Here is a 13,214-nt window from a genome sequence, read left to right as displayed (position 1 = left end):
TTTTCTAAAGTAAAAACTTCTTTAACTCCATTTTTACATTTTCAGGACAGTCAACAGCAATTTCGACTAAAAATTGGCTTCATACCAAAATCTAAAAAATATGTATGCAAATAACGAAACAACAGCAATTTTCACGAAAAAATAGCTTCCATATTTAAAAACTTCAAACATGTTTACATGCTAATAGCAGACACCATGCTTCATTCTTTGCCAAACGTAGCTTAATGCAACTACGCCAATTAATTCTAGATACTTCATGGCTTAACTGTTTCTTTCTATAAATTGTAATAAATTATCAGGACTATACCAAAATATGCTAAACAATGGCAAATTTCCTACACGTTAATAAAACCAGCTATGCCGATGAATTCTTGGTATTCCATGCATTCAATATTACTTTTCATGAAGAAAATTTTTCCCTTCTTCCCCCAGAACAATGACCTTCAAAGTTAATCCTACCTAGAAGGACTATTTCAATGCTTATACAGAGTGAATTTGTTGAAGAAAAGAATGTATGTCGATTATCGTTTGGGTATATTTCGTTATTTAAATAACCTACATCATTTGCTAATTTTTCATGCCGAAACGCTTCTTTCGGAGATATTTAGCCAGACATTATTTATCATTTTCATTATTTACCATTCGGCCTTTGCATTTTTTCGTTTTCTTTTCTCTGTTATTTTGTTAGTTTTATTCGTTTTATAAAAAATTGGTCTTTTTTAAGATCACAGTGTCGTTTGTTTAAATTCGGTTTCCTGTACCTACCGCAAAATGGTGTTCACGGACGAATAGAAAACATTTATGTTTGAAGCCTATTTTTGTAATGGACATCAAATTAATGGAGAATCGATTTATGAAATGCAACTCTGTTTTCGAGATTTTCGTGAAAAATTCTCTGAAATTGTAACAGATGAACTGAACTTCGTAAATACACTCAAGTATGTTGGAAATTTATTTCGTAAAACTGGCAGCATTCAAAAAAAAATCAAGCAGCAGAAGACCAAAAAAACGCATTCCAGACACTGTAGAAAATGTAAGATAGATAATGCATGAAAACTCAAATACTTCCTTGAGAAGATTGTCACAGCAGATCGACTTATCTTATGGTACCTGTCACAGAATTCTCAAAAAGGACCTAAATTTGTGAATGGACAACATTTTCAGCAATTATTGTCAATTTTTCAAACAATTAAACTTGTATTGTTAAAAAATAGCCTGAATGTTTAATTGAAATCTTCAAAATTAAAAGTAAATAAAGCAGCATAACTTCACTCGGCCCCTTTATCAAAAATTAATTTTAACGTCATTTTGCGGCATATAATCAAGCTACAACCTACTTTTTATCTTTTATTTCTCTTGTGTAAAATTCCACAGCTAGGTAAATATGAAATTTAAATGATCACTCGGTACAATGTATTTATTAAAAACTTACCACCCCAATAAGTACAAAATGAAAAAAATACTGAAACGTAGTTTGTGGGGATCTCAAATATTTCAAGGGGCAACATTTTTGGCAGCAGTAGTGTTAATGTTACGTGCACCCCTTTACCCCCAGCCACTCCAACTTCAAAATTTTAAATGGCACCCTACCTCAATATATACTTCATGTTAAAGGGCATTTAAAATGCAATATTTTGATATAAATAATTCTAAAATTGATATAGTGGTTTTCGATAAATTTGTGAATAACTAATTGCATCTTTCTAATTCAATTTTTTAATATCAAACTTAATGTCTTTTAGGCAAAAATCGTAAATATTCTTAAAAAAATTACCAACTTAAAAATTAATGTATTAAACATTCAAATACTTTCCCATTATTTTCTAAACAAAGATATACAGGATACATTCGACCTGTTTTCAAACTTTTCTGAAAGTTTCTCTTGTAATTTTTCAACATCCTGCAGTTATTCAGTTTTTTTTAATCATTAATATCCCAAGAAATCGTTTTGTAAACTACAAATTTAAGGCACCTCTAATGGAAAAAATTAAGCGGCGTTGAGTCAGGAGATCTTGTCGGCCATTCTATTGCACCTCCCCTGCCAATCAACCACCAGTTTATGATTTTTTGTTATTTTATACATTGAATGTAATGAAATCCCGGTTTCATGGGACACTTTCTTCAGTGATGTAGTAGGCTCGGTTGCAAATTGTCCTAGTCCTTCGGTCAAAGCAGTTTCACTAACACCCTGTAACTACTTCATTTTACGTTCATTACAAATCCAGTCGTTCCAAGTTTTTCCAATAGTTGAATGACATAAACATGCGAAACATACTTGTTAGGATGTTTCTCACTGAATACCGCCCCACTTTGCCTAGGAGAGTTATTATTCGCATCATAAATTAATACAATTTTGACTCTTTCTTCTCTGGAATAACCCATTTTTAATAAACTAAAACTTTAATAATAGTAGTAAATAATTCGTCAGTAACTAAACAGTAATATTCAAATCTAACTCTTTTTGTTTATTTAATAAATTTAATAATAAATTTGTTTATTCTGTTAAAAAATTGTTTTTTTTTGTAATTTCTCGAAAATACCTATATTAATTTTAAAATTATTTACCTCAAATTAATGTATTTTAAATGCCCTTTAATATGAGGTACATATCAAGTTGGGGTGCCATTTAAGATACTGAAGATGGAGTAACTAGAGATGAAGGGGTGTGCGTAATATTAACACTGCTGCTGCCAAAAATATATCCACTTGCAGCTTTTGAGATTCCCACAAACCGCATTTCAGTGTCTCTTTTCGTTCTGCACTTATTGGAATGGTAACTTTTTAAATGAACACACTATATGTATGAACCTTTAGTAACGAACATATCATAAAATAAAAAATGTGTACCCACTGCTACTCGTGTATTAGAAGACAAGACTTAAAGGCTTTGAGAACCCTCAGTATGTTTACTTATTAAATTTTAGTGGTGTTGTTTATTCTAGGCGTTTGTCCAAACAATTTCCGTACTGGTATATCCCAAATACATGAAGCACTAGCTTTTATTGCCCTTTCATAGAATACATCCTATTATAATAATGGCAACATGAAGTCAAATGAGGTATCATACCCAAATCTGAAGCGAAAATATCTAAGACCAATTATTGAAAGTTTTGAGTTGCGTAACTTTTCTCAAATATGTTTCCAGAGTGTCCAAAGTCTGAACCATTAATAATTTAATTACCATCCATTCATTGTTTGATTCCATTTAAAATTCCTCTTAATCCTAAAATCCTAAAAAAAATTAATTCCGATCACATTCTTCACTCGGCGTTATCCAGGACTGTCGTCTTTCGGCAAATTTCAATTGAACCCTTCATCCCAAATATATTTTTCAACGTCAAGGTAAAAGCTTTTTTCCTATACTTTATATTTTTTAATGAAAAAACTTTATGGTAAGATAAATAGTATCTGGTTAGTACTAACAGAGAAGTCATAAATCAAGTGTCCCATTAAATCAGCTTCCCTGCTCCAACGCTGTGTTAGCTGATATGCAAAGGTTCTTGACCTCGTTCATTTTCCATATTGTTAAAATAGATGGAAATATGACATTTGGGAAAATTATTACTTTTGTCATCAAATATGAGAAAGTTTACAACAAATGTCTCAGCTACAATTTTACGTGCAAAGTGATTTTTCTTGAGTTTATTGATTGAGACATGAGGTATTTGAATTGTCTGAATCGTAAGGATACACAAATTCCTTAAAGATAACTATAGTGTTTTAGTTCGTCGTATACCAAAATTTATCTGAAAATTGTGGGACCAATGCTCTGCCCAGTTGAAATTGTTAGTATTACATGTTTGTCTCTGATTTTTGTAATTACCCATATACATTATACATTTCAAATTCGAACCTCACCATTAAGATCTCTGAAACTAAAAAAGATACGAAAAAGTTTAAATGAGGAGAGAATTATGCAATTTAACACTTAACCAAATGCCATTTTCAAAATTTGAATTTTCCGAGTATTTCCCAAGATATCCGAAAAAAAAACTAAAAATCAGTGATTTCTTTTTAGTTTTTTTAGCGTTATTTGACAAAGAAGCCCAAAATCACAAGCACATTTTTATTGCCACTTTTTCTCAGCTACACGATGACGTTTTTAAATTTGTCATCTCACTATTTTTGTGTCGAAAAATCCATTGTGGCGCCCATAAGAAAAAACAAAATTAATGATGGTAGTCGAAAGACGAAACGTTGGATGACAAATCTGAAAAGGTCATCGTATAACTGGGAAAAAGTGGGAATTAAAATGTGTTGTGGTTTTGGGCTTCCCCGTTAAACAACGCTAAAAAAATAAAAACGAAATCCTTAATTTTTAATTTTCACAATCACCATCGGAAGTACTCCAAAAATTCAAATTTTGAAAACGGTATTTGGCCAAGCCATAAATTAGACAATTTTGCCATTAAAACTTCTTCGCATCTTTTCTAGTTTCCGAGATCCTAATGGTGAGGATCGAATTTGCAATTCCCTGTATATTTTTAGAAAAGTGTTTGCCACCTAAATACTTTTCCATTACTTGTACCTAAATAATATAAGTAATTCAAGACTTGTTAGTAAATTATGCCTTAATTAGTACCGGAAACTACAAATTGACACATTGTATGTATGTGCATAAAACAACCATTGGATGGCATCCTTATATAAGCTGATGAAGGTTGCGAGTTTTTAAATTTTATTCTCATAAGTCAATATTTTTGCCCAGTCAGATAAACAAAAATTGTTTATCGTACTTTAGATTATTTGATACAATATGAGTACAAGAGTGAGTTTAAAAATACTCAAAATTTCTATCTAAAACTGCAATTATTAACGCTTCCTTCAAGTTATTAATGGCTTCAACGCCCTGAACGAATGAGGACACTCTACAAACGTTTCCATCCATGTAATTTTTCCATTCACGGTGTGTTAAATCTGCTTTTTATCCAGATCTCAAACACAGACTTTATATTTACCTGACTGCAATAAATCATGTCCTAAACCTTTATTTTTCCTTTAGCAATAATTTCCATTACTGAAATGAAATAATCCCAATTTGTTCAGCATTTATAAGGCAACCGTAAATCATATGTCCCATTAAATTTTCCTTCCTGTTGCAGCATCCTGTTCGCCGATATATGCGGGTTCACGACCCTGTCTGATCAGTGCACTGCGGAAGAACTCGTTCGGATTCTCAACGAACTGTTTGCCCGGTAAGTTTCATTTTATGGGATTTTTATTTTTAAAAAAGGTTAAAGTTGCTCGTCTTTCTATTATTATTCCGTTTCATTCTGATTTCAAGGTACTAAGATGCAATTAGATTATTGGATTCTCAGGAAATGAGAGCTTTAAGTAATAGGCTCTTGAGGCGTGCTTGAAACTTTGAGGGCAGACGAAGAGCTGCAATCATACATGTTGCTAGAAATATTTCTTTTTCTGAGTGAATGCGATGTCCTCTAAGAAACTTGGTTAACTATTTGCTTTTTGAATAACGTTTTGGCTAGAAAAAATAATGTCAGAAATACTTTAGACTCTGCTACCGACACATTTTTCATTTCAATATACAGGGTGTTAGTGAAATAACTTTCGTAAATTTAACCAGTGATTAAGAACATCATTTTGAACAAAAAAGTTCCTTACAAGAAGAGGGGTCGAAAACCTAATAGTTTAAAAAAAAAAAAATGTCAAAGTTAGTAACCGAAAAGCTATGATAAGGTTTAAAATTTGAATAAAATGTGGAAAAATGTACTTGACACATTTTGGTTGTTTGACATGTAACAAAAAAAATTTAAATTATTCAACAATAACATTGCTAAAAGCAATTGAAAACTTAATTAATAACTTAAGCGGTAAAAAAAAACGTAAGTGGCAACGCCGCACTGAACGTTACCCAGGAAGAGAAGTTTATTTTCGTTATGGTTGTTTTTTATGGCCCTTATGAGGGTCGCTCACCCACGTTGCGGGTAAAGTGATAAGGCATTGGAATGCGCAGTAAACAGATTTACTTAGTACCTCAATAGTACATGAGTTATGTAACCATCTGCACTTTATCCCATTTTATGTGATATATGATCCTGGGCAAAGATGCCTTGCGCCATGGACATGTGGAGGTCATTAGTGACCATCAAGAAGGGACAAGACAAAAACCACCCTTATTTTTCAAATGTGTCATGAACTGTATGTCCTTCCATACTTTTAATATTTTAGTGTGATTTCGGTCTCGTTGAATGCATCTTCTGTCGGTACACGTAACAGATTATCCGTAAAGTTAATTTGGGCGAGCTTTAAGTGATTTTATTCCGACTTATTAACAGTACCTAAGTGACAATGTATTCTGTACGCGAGTATCATGATATGCTTTTAATCTATGTAGAGGCGTTACAAAATTCTGAAGAAGTTAGGCGCATTTACGGTAATCCTTATGTAATGTACCCTTAGGCTACGCCTATGAATTTTCACTACTTCCCGAGATGTTTCCCAAGATCTTTAGTTTTGTAAATGATTAAGGGTTGTGTGTATCATAACTAGTGGAATAAAAAATCTACCAAAGTATTCCCGAGTTTTGTTTCGCGAGTTCCATTACACTTATCCATAAAAGAAAACTTTCAGCTCGACAAACATTTGTGCGAGTTTCCCAAAATATTCTGAATACAGGGAGTGTTGTTTCTTTATATCAAGAACACGAGGTCGACAGAGAGAAGTTGGTTCTGAAGCTGAAGAACATATTTTAAACCTTGTTCAAAAGAGTTCAACAAGGAGTACCCGGAGTAGAGCATGCATGGACTCAAATGGTCAACATTTCGAACATTTAATGTACCAAAAACAATCATAAATTTGTGTTTTTGAATGTGATGTGAGTGGTGTAAAATGTGTAACGTGTTATGTTAAGCTAATTAAAGATGATAACAATAATTTCAAGGTAAATGTCTTTTCAAAATAATAAAATAAGAATCATACAATTTTTAAATTCCATGAATTTAGTGCATTTTATTAATTATGTACTGTAAAATCTATCAGACCCAAAAAAAACGTGTAAAAAGCAAACCCACTTCATGCGGCTACTTAGGTGGGTGTGAAAATGAAATAAATACGAGGCGACGTTGTCAATTCTCAGAAAATGTTTTTTTGATTTTCCAGGGAAATGGTTGTATTTACGACCCCTGTTGTAAGGAACTTTTTTGTTCAAAACAATGTTCTTAATCACTGGTTAAATTTACGAAAGTTATTTCACTAACACCCTGTATAGCTAAACCGTAATAAGTTATAACATGTACTTTTGTTCTGAGTAACATTTTCTGGAAACTTAATTGACGAGAGAAAATTCAGCTAATTAACATACTTAAGAAGAAAGAAGATCATATTGTTTTATAGGTACATACAAAATTTTAAATTGAGGAGTCTTTGAAGATAACATTACAGAATTAATACCGGCACAAAAATAAAATTATCAAATTCAGAAAATATTGTGAAATTAGCTATGGTAATTCCTATGACAGTTTCAGCTATTCTAACATTCAAAGAGGATACTTTCTTCTTCAATTTTCGTTTACATAATTTCCATTTTACGAGTTTCCTCCATTAACATGTAAAATTATTCGTCAATTAACTTGAATTTTAATATGGATTTCATTAAAAAAAACTTAAAGCGGTTTACATGGCTATTTATTCTTTTTTAAGCTCATGTAGTTTCGTATACTAATGTCACAATATGATTGGTTTAAATTTACCACATATGTATATATACTATATAAAAGTTTTTATTTTCTTGCTTGTTTTGCAGTGTGAGGTGTATTAGTTACATAATTTTGCATAATGAAGGCTATCCATTTCGTGTTTTATAGAGCGTTTTTTCATAATTTTAGATTTGATAAACTAGCAGCTGAACATCACTGTCTGCGAATTAAGCTCTTGGGGGACTGCTATTACTGCGTGTCAGGATTGCCGGAACCGAGACCTGATCACGCTCAGTGCACAGTTGAGATGGGTCTGGACATGATCGATGCAATCGCGTAAGTATGGAAATGGTTTCTCATAAAATATGAAACCATTAAGAGATTCAAGAAAAGGATCCAACGTGCATCTAACACATTGACTTCTATGTCTAATGTACTGAACACGACTAAAGTAATCCTAGGAACCACGTACGGTTAACTGCACGCAACATTTTTTACTTAAAGAACCGCGTCTATTTAACTAGATTGAAATTGCATAAGATTGCATGTTATGAAGATGTAGTTCGATCTCTTGAACTAAATTTCTTGGAAATGTTTAGCCTCTGACGGCTCTGTCATACACATCTTATTTTCTCGTGATTTTTGGTGACCGCCCACACTTTAACTTGGAGGGAGACAATGTGCAACATACTTACATTTTTAGTTACATAAAATTCTATATGTGCACTAAATTTGAACAAATTTAAGGAAGCACTGGCTATTTAAGCAATACTGGTGTACTCCGGTATTTCGATTCGATTCGAAAATTTTAATTCAGTGGGCAATCAATCTGGAAGGCTAGTCTTGAGCTGCAGCAAGTGCTCTATGTACTCTATGCTAGAAAAAGATCTTAACTCAATCTATCAATATTTAAGAAAATACCGAGTCCAGTACTCGCAAAAGGTAACGAATCGATAATTGTTCTTAAATTTAGAGCTGATAGTCATAGAAGCTTCGGTAACCAAATCGGAAGGCTATTAAGCGAAAGGAATAATATTTTTTTACTAGATAGTAACGAAGACGTCGAAAAAGTATCGTTTATATTTCGCGTCGAAAGTAGTCTTAAAAAAATTTCAAGTCTTAAAAAAACCTCAAAATAACGTAAAAAAATTTCATGCAGAAGTGAAAAGAATGTATTTTTCCTACTTAACATCGAATGTACTATTGCCTAGCTCTTCAAAAAGCTCCAAAAACTTGTTACCAATTTTTCAAAATTATGAGGAAATATAACTCAATTGCAGCTCATCGCCTATAAATCAGCGCTGCGTAACGAACCAAATCAATCGAAGCTGCATTTGCCGCATTTTCGAACAAATTTGTGAAGGTTCGTTTATAATTAGCAGCTCACATAATTCAAAATTAGAAGCAAACAAAACGTCAGAAATTTAATGCCGGTAAGTTTGAAAGAAATTAATAAATTCTCAACATGTCAGAAAGGATTATGGAGACTTAAGTAGCAGAATTTCTTAATATCATTAACAGTCTTGACAACTCATTTTTCCTTCGTTTATATAAGTATTACCTCGGGGATGAATTATGAGAGAATTATTTCAAGCCTCCAATTAATTGAACGAGATGAAGGTAAAACTTGAAAGGCGGATACATAAAAAGTGTAACGTTTTAACTAACAAAAGACAGGGAAAATGCCCTAATGGTTTTTTAAACCCAAAGGAACCTTCTGGAAAATTAAAACATTAGAAACCTTTTAGTCTTATCCCATCTAATCTGTAATCTATAACCGAAGTTGCGCATTCACTAAACCTCAATAGAAAGTTACATCTATCAGCGCTAGAATGGTCTGCCGGAAAGAAAAGTTATGTCCCCATCAATATTATTTCTGGCCCATATATGACCGTAACGGATTACCTGAGGGACAAGAATCTGAGGGTTAGGAGATAACTAAGCGTTCTTTCTGGGGAATAAAACTTCTTCAAATAGAATCCAGAGTTTTGTTATTCGAACGAAAATAACCTTCTGAAAAGGGGAAGAGGCCCTAAAACGCTTGAGGATATTAAAAATTAATTATGGCGAAGATTGATTTTGGGAAGTTTGCTTCGTTCGGCTCGAACGAAGATTTAGTGTGAAGGAGCATTATGAAGGAGATTGCATATTTGCTTAATAATTGATCTTCGTCCCAAGAACGAGTATGAAAATTTTGCCTGGAACCTTAATTGCTTTTGTTTAATGAGTTAAGGCAAACGTTCTCTTGCTTGTGGCTCTATAGTGTTCAACGCTCAAAATCATAAAGACAAAGTCCTAGTTACAGCTACTCTATAGTTAATATTCATTTAAACCTTTCCAATTTTATGCCTAAACCGAAATGAATCCTTGTCGTCGTCTCCAGAGAGTTGAGCATTCGAAACGGGGAATTTTCTGCTTTGTTGCCTGTTTCGTAAAGGAAATAATAGGAAATGGAAGCAACTCGAGAGCTTTATAACCTTAATTAAAGAAAGATTGATATGATGTTATTTCATTTCGAAACTGAACAAACCGAACGTTGGAGAGAATCTGTGCCTCCTCTCACAAAAGCTTAAAGCGAAGTTTTCAACTTTAAACGCCAATTTCGAGTTTAGGGCGACTGAAGTTTATGTAAAGTTATAATTATGTTAGCTTACTTTTCCTGGTAGCTGATGGTATATGATGGCAAATTAAGCCGATTTAAGTTAACTTTAAACCTAATGTAAACCTAATGTAAGTTTGGATGTTATTGTTGAAGGGACCGTAACATCATTATACATATGTAGACAGGGGAGCTGATATTCAAAACTAGAAATTCAAGACTTGACTTCATTTTCAAGTTGCTTGACTTTACCTGATGTGAAATCAAGGCATGACTGACGTATTGAAATCAAGGCAAGTAGTTTTATGGCGATGTACTGAAACTTGACTACAAACTACTTGCACTTTATGGAATGGAGCATAGAGTGAAAATTTTTGAAATAAACGTGAATTTTCTATCGGGGTGAACCAAAACTTCATGCATTTTTTGCGTTATTTCAGTTTCTTGAAGTCAGCAAAACTATTTTATGCGCAAGTGTTATATATTATTTTGTAGCTTTTGAAAAGCTCTTTTATATTTACTTATTAGTTATAATTAATTTATTAATCATTTAATTTGGTTTATTATAGTAAAATCGTGAAAAAATTTGAAATTCGAGCACTTTTGCGCCACTACTTAAACAGGACTTTAAAGCTAGTGAAGCGATAAAGAAAATATGCCAAATGGAAGGAAAAGAGGTGTTCTCAGTTCGAACAGCACAAAACTAGTTAAAAAAATTCAATGAAGAACACACAGATCTCAGAGGTGTGCCACGTTCGAGTCGTTTTATGACAATGAATACTGAAGCCATCCGTAAAGCCGTTGAAATCAATCCATCTACAAGTACTCGCAAGTTGTTGGCTGAACTCAATATTCCACGAACATCAGTTGTTTGTCGTCTTAACGCTATTGGAAAGGTCAACAGGCGCTGTTAAGAAGTTACGCATGATGGAAGATCAAGTTCAAAATCGTGTAGACACATTCCGAAAATTGCTGGAAAATACGTGTGATGACTGTTTTATGTGCCGAATTATGACTTGCGATGAGAAGTGGATTTAGTTCAATTACGTAGACAAGCAAAATTGGTGAATGAATCCTGGACAAATGGCGGAACTGGTACCTAAACGAGACCGTTTCTCCAGAAAATTTTTATTATGCGTCTGGTGAAATTTTGAAGATGTAATCCACTTTGGGCTTATTCCAAACAATCGTACCATTGACGCAGACCTTTATAGTGCTCAACTCTGCCGAATGTACGCAGAGTTGAGTCGGAAATATCTAGCATTGACAAATTGAAAGCGAGTAATTCTGCAGGGAAACAACGTCAAACCACACACAGCCAAACAAACCAAGAAAAAGATCAAACAACTTGACGTGATTGAACTTCTACCACACCCAGCATAAATTCCCGACCTTGCACCATCTATTATTCAGACTATTATCTTTTTCGCTCAATGGCACACTTCTTGCGCAATCGCAGCTTCGATAATTTAGACCAAGTCGAAGCAATTGTGAGTTTTTAAATTTTAGTTATAAGGAATAATACCAACATGAAATCAAGTAACTCGCCTATAAATGCCTATAGACAATAGAATCAAATAGCTTTTACTTTGAAATTTAATAATGTCTTGTTTTAATAAAATTTACTTTAAAAATATTAATAAAAAGAAGCACGAACTTTTAGCTAACTCTAATAAATTAGCAATGTCAATTTAATAGAAATCTTCTTGCAGAAACTTCGAGCTCAAACTCAGAAATGAAGAAATTATTCAATAAAAACTAAACTAAGCTGAAGTTTTAAAAAATGCATTTTTAAGTTAGATCGCTTCAGGTTCTTTGAGAGTGTCAAAGTTTTATATTTTGAACAAAGAATTAATTACTCTAATTTCGAACTCAATTTATGTATTCCATGTCTCTAAAACTGATCAGTTTGAAATAAGGCGATTTTAACTCAAATTAAACCAGGTTAACTCGAGTTTGAGTTATATAATTTGAAAGAATGTTTAATTCCAAATTCGGGTTGCTTCAAGTTCCCTGCGGTTTGCGAAACTGCTGCTCCAAAACCGCAGGATAAATAACTTGGGGTTACATCAGTTTACCCCAAGGTTTCAGAAGCACGGTTTAGATTTGAGGAGGCTTCAAGATTTCAAAGATGCATAGCAAAAAATGTCTCCTTTGAGGCTCTGTAACTCCAATTAAGCATAAGAATAAATACGTTGATGAGAACACCGCATGATCTGCCGTTTGTAAACAGGTTGTTACGTTTGAAAAAATCGAGTTTTAAATGAAAGAATATCATAACAACTATAATTCAGTTTTTAAGAAGTTTTCCATTTGAACGTCTAATTTAAGACTTTATAATATAAAGTCCACTAGAAATTGTTATAAGGATACGTACAATGTGCCGGGACGACAGAAAAGAAGAATGCACTATGTTCCCGTATTGTCCATCATAGTGTTTATCATGATGGCTGTTGATATTTCTTGGATTGTACCTTGTTGGTTTGTGAGATATCCTTGGAATTACTAGGTAAATCAAAAGCTGAAATAAGATGGAGTAAAAAGAGTAAAGGAGGTTTGACATGGCTTGACGGACTCTACTGAACTTGAGCTAACCTGAAGATTCTGAACCAAAATAGTCAAGTCATTCTTTCAAATCTTTGGGAGAAATTCTGGATTGAGGAAGTTGATGAAACATATCTGAACTTACGCTATTGAGGATTTTCGAGCATCCAAACGTTCAAATAAGTTTGATATTAAGTAAAGCTGTACCATTAATTATTGGTCAAATCTAATATATGTTGCATAGAAATATTAAACTACTAAGCTCGTTGAACCGCTACAAAAATTACTATTCATAATACGAGACAGTATCGAATGAAAACCGTAAAAGCGCCCAAGAAAAAATCACGCCCAGAATTCTATAAATTGGTAGAAATGTTATTTTTGAGACGTAGAAGGCTTAGCAAAAATCGTGACGT

At 33.1% G+C, this 13,214-nt stretch overlaps 1 protein-coding gene across 2 annotated transcripts in view; it reads left to right on the top strand.

Moving 5' to 3' along the window:
* Positions 1–13,214, top strand: part of LOC136417308 (adenylate cyclase type 6) — a 168,877-nt gene that overhangs the window by 132,834 nt on the left and 22,829 nt on the right. For both annotated transcript variants that reach the window (XM_066402964.1, XM_066402955.1), the window contains 2 exons: positions 5,103–5,195; positions 7,845–7,991. In XM_066402964.1, coding sequence (XP_066259061.1) covers positions 5,103–5,195; positions 7,845–7,991 — 240 coding nt within the window. The remainder of the gene's footprint in view (positions 1–5,102; positions 5,196–7,844; positions 7,992–13,214) is intronic.

The sequence above is a fragment of the Euwallacea similis genome, chromosome 2, assembly GCF_039881205.1.
Source record: "Euwallacea similis isolate ESF13 chromosome 2, ESF131.1, whole genome shotgun sequence".
In the NCBI taxonomy this organism is placed as follows: Eukaryota; Metazoa; Arthropoda; class Insecta; order Coleoptera; family Curculionidae; genus Euwallacea; species Euwallacea similis.
The sequence above is the reverse complement of the archived record's forward strand: the minus strand, read 5'-3'. Positions and strand labels throughout refer to the sequence as shown.